This window comes from Triticum aestivum, chromosome 1B (genome assembly GCF_018294505.1).
Source record: "Triticum aestivum cultivar Chinese Spring chromosome 1B, IWGSC CS RefSeq v2.1, whole genome shotgun sequence".
NCBI lineage: Eukaryota > Viridiplantae > Streptophyta > Magnoliopsida > Poales > Poaceae > Triticum > Triticum aestivum.
In genome coordinates, this window is record NC_057795.1 from 665,358,821 (window position 1) to 665,369,780 (window position 10,960).

Consider the following 10,960-nt stretch of genomic DNA (forward strand, 5'->3'; position numbering starts at 1 on the left):
AATCGCCACACGCGGAGATAAGCACCGTGACGGAGAGATAAGCACGAAGAACAAATGCGCGTTCAATCGGAATACACGTGAAAATACGTGGTTTTGTTTTTCTAATAATAATACATATATATATATACATGGTGTACTTGTATTTTGATGATTTCATCAAATTAATAAGCCATAAAGAGCATATTTTGATGATAAAAAAAAGGTGCACTTGTATATTTTGATGATTTCAATCAATTTAATAAGCCATAAAGAGCATATATAGGGTATTTCGATATGGTAAAGTAAAGCAGAGCAAATCGCCGTCCCCCGTCCGTATTTATTCCTTCCTGGCGAGACCGCAACCCAACCCAACCCACCCGTCCATCCGCCCGCCCGCCCGCCGGCCCAGCTATATAAAGCCGGGCGCGGAGGAGCGAGGGGGAGGAAGGGTTTTGGAACTGAGGCCGCCGTTGCGTCGCGTTGCGTGGGAGCCAGAGAGAGAGAGAGAGACAGAGCCGACTGAAGCCGCCGCAGCAGCGCGCAGCCGAAACCGAAGCCAGCCAGCCTCCCTCCACCGCCGCCCCCGCGCCCGCGCCTCGCGTCTCCCGGTCCCGAGGGGCTTGCTGGTCGGCGGCCGCGGCGGCGGAGGAGGGGATCCCGGCGGCGAGGATGAGCGGCGGCGGCGGCGGCGCGGGGGGCGGAGGGAAGGGGGCCGCGGCCGCGGGGCCCGTCCCGCAGGCCTCGAGGAAGCTCGTGCAGAGCCTCAAGGAGATCGTCAACCGCCCGGACGCCGAGATCTACGCCGCGCTGCGCGAGTGCTCCATGGACCCCGACGAGGCCGTCAGCCGCCTCCTCTCCCAAGGTCCGCCCGCCCCCTCCCCCCCCCCCTCCCCCGCGCGCCCGTGATTCCGCGCCTGTTTCGCCGCCCCTCCGCGTGCGGGCGGGCTCCCCCCTCGATGCGCGATTGGAGGGCGGTTCCTCGCCGCTAGGGTTCTTAAGAGGTTCTGGCCGATGCGGAGTGATTCGTCAGTCCTTGCAGCCGCGGCCGCGCCCCGTGCGGGCCGTGTCCCCTACCGACTAGCTGGAACCAGATGAGCCCGTTCGGTTTCCCTTTTGGGCTTCCTGCGGATTACTGGCGACATAGCTGTCCATCAGGTTATAGGTTGACTTAGGAGTTGCGTTGGTCTCGTTCAAATCACGGCCTGCTTCTACATTTTTAGGGTTCCTGTTTAGACCACCTGCTGAACGCAATTAATGTCCAGCGCTTCCCGTTTTGGGTTAGAGGAGGGTAGGCTGATTCTGTTTGTTTTCTGTTGTTCGTCCTTTTGTTTTGTTATTATGTTGTATATGGGGAGGGAAATCGGGGAGCATGGGTCTTCGGTTTAAAGGGGATAACTGGTATCTTTGATGTGGGCCGATTTAGCAACGAGATTGCAAAAAAGGTGCTCTGATAGATATGGCTCCTGGGCTGGAGGCATTTAGATTGGGAAAATAGATGGATGCTTGTCATGGTGGCCAAACTTTGAAAAGTGAAAACACTTCTGATCTGCTTGTTTTTATCAGGTTTGCTTGTCTGAAATCGGTTAAGTGTTGCTATATCGATTGGGAAATGGTCATTTTCGTTATACCTCTATTGTACAGCAGGAGGAAAAGTGGCACAGTCAGATTTGCTACTTTTGTAAACTTGAGTAGCTTGTGTGCTTATCTTAGAGAAGGTATTTTGATGTTTTCTTTGTGGAGAAAGCATTCCATGCGCGCTCCTTTGATTACTATAATTTCTGTTTGCCTCTGTATACATTAAAGTTGTTCCAGAGAAGCATTCCATGCATATATTTTATAAGTTTTTTGCTCTTCTCCCCTTGGTTGATGGTTGCTTAGCTTGATCTTCTATATATTGGCAGATGAGATGTTCTCTGTGAACACCATTTGCCTCCCTATAACGTGCTGTTGCTTACTTTATGAGGGTTAGTGAATGGATAAGGAGTGGGACCTGTAATTGTATGATCTCTTAGGCCGCGCTTGGGATTGGTGTAATCTATTGCGGAGGTGTTTAACTTATGCCTGTATCTTAACTGCCACTGAGTGATTTTCAGCTGGAAACAAAACGACGGGGCGAGACCAAATACGGCCTTATGTGTGGATGTGAAGGTCGTAAAATACATTCTTGAACTTACCTGGCATGGTCGGAATGGTGTGATTTTGGAATTAATGATTACACTGTCTCTTGGTTAGAGTTTAAGTGAGTACTTGTGTACACATATAGTTTGTGAATGTAGACATGATTTCAATTCCTGCCATGCAATTTTTTTTCTTCTCATTTCCTACATTTGCTTTGCATTTTATCATCTTAGATTCTACTCACCAGCTTACATTACCTTTATGTGGTGGTAACCATAGATTATGGCACTTAGCTACCAGTTGAAGTAGTGTAAATATCTCAATATCTCATGTACCACTGTTTTTTTTACAGATACCTTTCAAGAGGTAAAGAGCAAGCGTGACAAGAAAAAAGAGGTCAGTCAACCATGTTCCTCAAATATATGTGCCCTGTATTCGTTAAGTGTTCAGTTTGTCTCATAACTGGTGATCGGGTTTTACCTGGGTTGCCAATGAATTGTATCTAACCTTTTTCTCCTGATTGTACTTCATCACCATGAACATCCAAGTACCCATACAGAATATACTTTGTCAATTCCAAAGTTATTTTGCTCTGTTTGATTTTTCTGCCAATAGTTAGCATGTTGAGTTATTCCTTTGGTTCTTGTTTCAAAATACAAGCAGTGATGGAAATAACAGATAGGTATGTGTGTTTTTGTAGGTTAAAGAGACTCCCGAGCCAAGGTCTCGAGCGGCAAATAATGCTACCAGTCGAGGTGTAAGAGGTGGTCCAGATCGAGGTGGGCGAAACAATTCTGCTTACAACAGCTCCATTGGTAATAGAAAAAACACCATCTGTATCTTTGAGGCTGTTCTTGTTTATAATTCTTTTTTCACCATTTACTTTTGCTTTTAAAAAAATCAGATAACATGACCTCAAGGTCATCCGTCTCAGGATCTGGTATGCAATCAACCAATTCCACCCAGAAGCAAACAGTTCAAAGGTAAGGACCTTCGCTTCTTACCTGAAGGGCAACTGCTCAGCCTGCTTTTTTAGTAAGCGCAACTTATGATTAGAAATCTATTGTGCCTTTGTGCAACCCTCATCTGTTGTCCCCTGAGGTGCATTGCAACTATTGATGCCCCTGCGTCAAACATTTGTAAAAACCGCATGAGTTATACTAACAATTATTTTGTTAGAAGATTGGAACACACAATAGTTCTTCTGTCATGTATAGTGATAAAGGGGCAGCCATCTTAGAGGTACAATGTTGTTTTAATAAGAAAGAACAAGCCTAGAAATGGAGATCGATCAGCATACTTCTAAGTTGACATATAAGGGGCATTTTGTATCCATCAATTGATCAAGCAATGAACGATCAGTTTGGTTTATCAGTCTATTCATCCCTGCCTATCTTAATGGTTGTAGTTGTGTGTTTTCTCCAGTTTTCTGGCTGAGGAGAATTATTCGATTCCATTAAAAAATGCAGTGTTGTTAAATCTGAGTCAAACAATGCGCTCATCTCAGTATCATGCAAATTGTCAGATGTATTGGTGATTTCAGATAGTTTTCTTTTCACCTGTTCTGATATACATGTTCTGTTTTGTCTGTTGTAGTTCCTCCGTGAACAAAAATCTGGTTGTTGATGCACCATCGGTACCACCACAAACATCATCTGGGTTTCAGCATGGCTGGTCTGGGACGCCAGGTCAGTTGTCAATGGCTGATATTGTGAAAATGGGTGGCAGGCCACAGGCTCAGGGGAAGCCTTCTACCAAGACTGTGGTCACAGCGGACAAAGGATATGCCGGACAATACCCATCTTTGCCCACCACTGTAAACCAGAATGCAAAACAATCTGCGAGCACAGTTGCACCAACAGAGCTTGACCAAGGGTTACCTTCTGCGCAAGATTCTGTTCTGGTTAAGGACCACAGTCACACAGCTGCTGATAACAAGCAGAAATATGATAATGATTGGTCTCCACAAGATGACCCGCCAGCAGGGAATCAATCCTCCCTCCCTGAGACATCTGGGGACCCATCATTATTTGAGGCACCATTACATCCATCGACGCATGTTGCTGATGCGGTTTACTTGCATGAAAATTCTTATTTGGATGATAACATCTCTGCTGCAATGAGATCAGGAAATGCTTCTGAGAGACACTTGGATCACTATGGAGGGAATTCTGAATATAATGATGGATTATTGCAGAACTCGAGTACCTATCTGGCTCAGACGCATTCTCACATAGAGGACCAAGGTGAGTGCTAAACTAAGTTCAAAGTATCTAGTTCTTTGCTGGTTATACTTTTGAGGTCCAACATTTGTTTTCGAAACATCCATGCATTATCGTTCGATGTGAGGATCTTGTATATCTTTTGTGAACTTAAATGCTTTGAATAGGATCATCGTTTATGAATTATTGTTTTGACATCTCATTAACAGATAATGTGTGCGTATCCAGTATTCTTGCTTAATCAGAACCGTTGTAAAATTGTTTGAGCTATATTTTTTATATGGCAGAATAATCTAACCGTTCTAGAGATGAAAGACAAATTTCTTTGTCCAGTTGATGCAATTATTATCAACTTTTATGTTAGTCTGCCTGTATGCATCTGTGTTGGAAAGGTACTAGCAACATATACGGATGACTTCAGATGACTATTATCACTTGGTGCTATTTTTTTAAATAGACATCTTAACACATATTTTAAACAACCCAGAAAGCACACTGTCCATTCCTGTCTGCATAAACTTTGGACTGACAATTTTGAAAAAAATAGATTGCCACAGCAGATTGAAAGAAGCCAGATAGTATGTTTCTTTCTGAATATACTTCAGACTGGCATGTTCAGTTCCTCCTGTTTTGCTGAATAGTGAATATACTTCAGACTGGCATGTTCAGTGCTTCTGGTTTTGTATCATGATTTGCTTCACATGTTGTGCATAACAAATATATTTGTGAACCCTTTTTCGACTGGTTGGTTGGTTTTTGTTCTGGAAGTTGCAAAAGTTCTTTTTTTGCACACGACCTGCACATGAGTATATATTTTCTCTCTTGTTCTGTATGGTTTTGCATCCCATGTTCTGATTATGGAATTTTTTTGCAGCTGAGGAGTCCAATGCTGATGTATCAGCAGCAGCAAACTTCCAGGGTCTGAGCCTACATGATGAAGAGCTAGCTGCCACAAAGTTTGCCGAAGATAACCCAGCAGTTATAATTCCGGACCATCTGCAAGTTGCCAACACAGGCTGTGCCGGATTGAGCTTTGGCAGTTTCGGATCTGGTGCATTTTCTGGGCTCCTCCCACCGCCAAAGAGCACTGAAAACAATGTGGAGTTGCCTATTGTGGAGGAATCTGAACCTATAGATCATACAGATACGAGGTTAAGCGTTTTCCTCCTTTATTCTGCTGGACAGGTCACATCTTGTGAACTTGTGACATGACTGGAATGACCTTTTCTTGCAGGGATCAAGATTTCTACGAAATTCCTCCGAATTCGCCACCAAACGAGAACCTTGAGGAAATTATGGGAGCTAGCACTGAGAATCTTGATGTACCTTCTGTTCAACAGCCTGATGTCCTGAGACAAGAAATACTGGATGATCCTTCAGGTGTTCAATATAATCTGCCATCAGTCTCGAGCCACGCGTATGCGAACCCAGCACAGCCAAATGCAATGGATGCCATGCAAGGAAGTAACCAAGCGCACACTCTTTCACACCTGTCAAGCTTGCTGGTACAGTGTCCCCCTTTCTCATCTTTCTAGTGAAATAACACCTTTTCATGTCTCCCGCATCTATGTGCTTATTGCATCTGGAAGATAACAACTCAACTTAGCAACTCAAGGCTTCTCCCAAAAATAGTAATACACATACCTGGATTTGAATTCAGCCTGTAGGTGCCTACACAGCACATATAGGAAAGCCAGATTGCACTTCCATATGGTTCTGTATGTAGTCATCACATGTTAAATACACTTACCTTGTCCTGTTCAGGCTAGTGTTTTAGTTTCCTTGATGAAACGAGTCTCACTTGTGCATGGTTTGTTAAATACTTGTCCCCGTAATTCACAACTGCCAACAGATATAGCCTGCATACCTGTATATGTAGGCATAATATAATGCATCAAAATTGATACAAATTTTGGACTATCATCTGAACTAATAGCCAGATTGTGAGTAGGCATCAGAACATTGATGGTTTCAATGTAATGTTGCAGTCGTTACTAATGTACCACATGACAAATTGTGGGGCTGTTGAACATCTTATTGCAGATTATTTAGGTCAAGTATAACAGTAATTTGCTGGTGAACATGATTGGTTCTTTTAGGCATCCAACACTAATACATTTGGCTGTGTTTTATTTTCAGAAGTAGCTCATTGCTCCTTTTTCTTACTACAGTATCTTCAGAAAAAAAACCCGTATGAGCCCTCTTGATTATGCCACTTTTTTAGCCTTTGATGTTTTGTGTTACCCTTTTCCATGGTTATGACTTATGGCTGACAATGGGAGATCCAAAGAGATGTCTATTTTGGAAGGAACCAACTGATGCTAAGTATCTTAAAATGGTGCAATAACTTGCATTGGAATAGTTATTCTGCCTAGATCATGTTTTTTATACAAATCTTGGAAGTCTTAAAAAGACTGACTGAAATTTTCTGGATTTTCCATGCCTTGTTCCAATTGATGATAAACTTCTTTGCTGAAGAGGATTATGATGAATTTATCATCTTCTGCATGCTTATCTATTTATTCCGGCCTGTATAACTTTGGCATAATCTTTTACAAATGTTTTCTCCAGCAATCAAATACGTTACAACAACACAACCTGTTGGGCTCTAATATGGCACCTCTTCGGGACTTGGACTTCGGTTTATCACCTTTGTTGGCAGCACAAGCACAATCAATGGGAGCAAGATATAACTCAGCTGCACCAACTACTACTGGCATGCAGGAGGTAAAAAACTTTGAATCCATTTATCTTTCCGTGCTTCATTTGGATTCCTATTTCACAGAGTCAGTTTGGAAGCTACAAAAAGCACACCATTCTTTATTGTACTCCCTCCGTTCTGAATTACTTGTCTTAGATTTGTCTAGATACGGATGTATCTAGACTCATTTTAGTGCTAGATACATCCGTATCTCGATAAATCGAAGACAAGTAATTTGGAACGGAGGGAGTATGTGTAAACTTGAATTATGTATGTAGGTGTGCTAGCGTTGAGAAAAAAATTCCTTTTCATGTGAGATCGTTCAGCTGCATACAGTATACTCCGAACTTTCCTTGTTAGCCCTATCTTCACTATTATAAGATGTTTTGCTTATTTTAATAATATATGAACTTCATACGTACTGAAATGAGACTAAAATATATCCGATTTAAGTTGGAATATCTTATAAAAGTGAACGGAGGGAGTAATTTTTATGTGGGGTTGGTAATTTTCTAACTTAATCGTTGAATATTATTGACATCATGGTGCTGATAATTTGTTGTTGCATATGTTGCTTTGTCTGACTTTCCTTTCCTTGACATTATATTTATATTTACACTTTGCAGCCAATGAAGCCAGGAGTTTTCTCGAACACTCAATCCACACAAAATCTTCCGAGTACCAGCATTCAGATGGCCCCCTCTCTTCCTCAGCAATTAGTCCATCCTTACTCACAGCCCACTTTACCTATTGCACCTTTCGCAAATATGATTGGCGCAAATATGATTGGCTATAATCCATACTTGGCACAAAACTACCCTGCTTACCTACCATCAACAGCCTTCCAGCAAGCGTACTCGAGTAATGGACAGTTCCATCAGTCTGCCGCTGCTGTACCTGGAGCTGGCATGAAGTACTCGATGCCACAATACAAGAACAACATGTCAGCCGCAAACTTACAACAACAACAACAACCTTCGTCGGTTATATCTGGTTATGCAGGCTTTGGTAGCTCAAGTAACCTTCCAGGAAATTTTGCCCTCAACCAGAATGCTGCCCCTCCGTCGGCTAATCTTGGGTTTGATGAAGCATTGAGCGCTCAGTACAAAGAGGCCAATCAATACATGGCTCTCCAGCAGCAGGTAACCATTGTTGAGCAACCCTTGGTGTATATTTCAGAATTTTGTGTTGATTGCTGTTTACTTGGTAGAGAATAGTGTTTGATTTTGTTCTTCTTGTCAGGGCGACAACTCTGCGATGTGGCTTCATGGGGCTGGTTCAAGAACCGCGTCAGCAATTCCTCCTACCCAGTTCTATGGCTACCAGGGACAGAGCCAGCAGCAGGGCGCCTTCCGGCAGGCGCAGCAGCCCCAGCAGCCTTCTCAATACGGGGGCCATGGATACCCGGCGTTCTACCATTCCCAGGGCGGCGGCATGGCGCAGGAGCACCACCCCCAGAACCCGGCCGACGGAGCCCTGAATGGCTACCAGGCGGCGCAGCAGCAGCAGCAGCAGCAGCAGCAGCCATCTCACCAGAGCTGGCAGCAGCACGCCAACTACTGAGCCCCCCCGCACTCTTGTTGTGGTGCTGGCTCACTGTGGCGGGACTCGCTGCGGAGTAAAGCAGCTCAGAGTAGCTGAGCTTGTGGCTCGCTGAGGAGAGGCAGAGCGTTTTAACGTGTTGCGTGTGTCATGTCGGTGTTGTCGGACTGATGTTTGTTTTTCGGTCGAGTTATATGCGCGGAGCACAACAGTCTTGTAACTCTTTGGAGACATAGTTTACCTAACAGGTGCCTTTTTCTGATGATTTCTCAAAGTTTCGTCTTGCTTTACCTTTTAGCTGTTGAAGTGTTCTTTCCGTCAGTATGCCTATTGTTTTTCCTTTTTCTTTTCCAACTCTGGTTTTACGAGATTTTTACCCATGTTGGACACACCCTCGTTCTTCCGCCTTTGTCAAAGGCCGGGGCGTGTGCAGAGCACAGCTACGCAGGTGTTTGCTATCCACTGTTGGGGTGGTGGTGAAGACGGCCTGTTGCCGTTGCTCAACACGCGCCATCGCTTATTGACCTGTGCTTTGGCCCCTTCCATCCGGCCGGGGTTCTCTGCCCAATACCGACGCTTCTGGTCGTCCTCGGAGATCCCATTCCCAGTCTCCGAGCCGGACATGAGGGGAGTGAGAGTGCCCGGCTATATTTCATCCGTACCGAGGCGATCGCTAGATGGACTTATCCCAATCTTTTTTCTATGACCTGTTTTTAAAACAGAAAGATATAATATATCGACAAAATAGTGGATGGTTAGTGGGTCTGTGGTATCCCCAGCCCATCAGAGTTCAAATCCTATTACAAGAACATGATCAATCTCATACATCACATATATTTCATCCATCACATCCTTTTTTGCCATATCACATCACACGGCATGTGCTGCAAAAACAAGTTAGACGTCCTCTAATTGTTGTTGCAAGTTTTTATGTGGCTGCTATAGGTTTGTAGCAAGAACGTTTCTTACCTACGCCAAAAACCACAACGTGATATGCTAATTGCTATTTACCCTTCATAAGGACCCTTTTCATCTAATCTGATCTGACTAAAGTGGGAGAGACAGACACCTGCTAGCGACCTTATGCAACTAGTGCATGTCAGTCGGTGGAACCTGTCTCACGTAAGCGTACGTGTAAGGTCGGTCCGGGCCGCTTCATCCCACGATGCCGCCGAAACAATATAAAACTAGTAGTGACAAGTAAATTGACAAAATCGACACCCACAACAAATTTGTGTTCTACTCATGCATAGAAACTACGCATAGACCTAGCTCATGATCCCATTGTTGTTGCAAGTTTTTATGTGGCTGCTATAGGTTTGTAGCAAGAACGTTTCTTACCTACGCCAAAAACCACAACGTGATATGCTAATTGCTATTTACCCTTCATAAGGACCCTTTTCATCTAATCTGATCTGACTAAAGTGGGAGAGACAGACACCTGCTAGCGACCTTATGCAACTAGTGCATGTCAGTCGGTGGAACCTGTCTCACGTAAGCGTACGTGTAAGGTCGGTCCGGGCCGCTTCATCCCACGATGCCGCCGAAACAATATAAAACTAGTAGTGACAAGTAAATTGACAAAATCGACACCCACAACAAATTTGTGTTCTACTCATGCATAGAAACTACGCATAGACCTAGCTCATGATCCCATTGTTGTTGCAAGTTTTTATGTGGCTGCTATAGGTTTGTAGCAAGAACGTTTCTTACCTACGCCAAAAACCACAACGTGATATGCTAATTGCTATTTACCCTTCATAAGGACCCTTTTCATCTAATCTGATCTGACTAAAGTGGGAGAGACAGACACCTGCTAGCGACCTTATGCAACTAGTGCATGTCAGTCGGTGGAACCTGTCTCACGTAAGCGTACGTGTAAGGTCGGTCCGGGCCGCTTCATCCCACGATGCCGCCGAAACAATATAAAACTAGTAGTGACAAGTAAATTGACAAAATCGACACCCACAACAAATTTGTGTTCTACTCATGCATAGAAACTACGCATAGACCTAGCTCATGATCCCATTGTTGGGGATCGTTGCAGAAATTAAAAAATTTCTACGCATCACCAAGATCAATCTATGGAGTAACTAGCAACGAGAGAGAGGGGAGTGCATCTTCATACCCTTGAAGATCGCGAGATGGAAGCGTTGCAAGAACACGGATGAAGGAGTCATACTTGTAGCGATTCAAATCGCGGCGGATTCCGATCTTAGCGCCGAACAATGACACCTCCGCGTTCAACACATGTGCAGCCCGGTGACGTCTCCCGCGCCTTGATCCAGCGAGGAGGAGCGAGAGGTTGAGGAAGATGGCTCCAACAGCAGCACGACAGTGTGGTGGTGATGGAGTGGCAGTTCTCCGGCAGGGCTTCGCCAAGCTCGCGCGAAGGAGG

General features: G+C 44.4%; 1 protein-coding gene across 2 annotated transcripts; it reads left to right on the plus strand.

The window, feature by feature from the left end:
• The first annotated feature begins 417 nt into the window (after positions 1 to 417).
• Positions 418 to 8,827, plus strand: LOC123146468 (uncharacterized). Of its 2 annotated transcripts, none has more exons than XM_044566085.1 (10): positions 418 to 841; positions 2,450 to 2,493; positions 2,798 to 2,912; positions 3,002 to 3,080; positions 3,694 to 4,343; positions 5,194 to 5,470; positions 5,554 to 5,824; positions 6,891 to 7,046; positions 7,647 to 8,162; positions 8,263 to 8,827. In XM_044566085.1, the coding sequence occupies exons 1-10, from the start codon at positions 649 to 651 to the stop codon at positions 8,581 to 8,583; spliced, it is 2,622 nt and encodes an 873-aa protein (XP_044422020.1). In that variant the 5' UTR covers positions 418 to 648; the 3' UTR covers positions 8,584 to 8,827. The 2 variants fall into 2 exon arrangements, with proteins under 2 accessions (XP_044422020.1, XP_044422021.1); XM_044566086.1 differs by lacking the exon at positions 418 to 841 and adding an exon at positions 2,097 to 2,127.
• Positions 8,828 to 10,960: the final 2,133 nt, after the last annotated feature.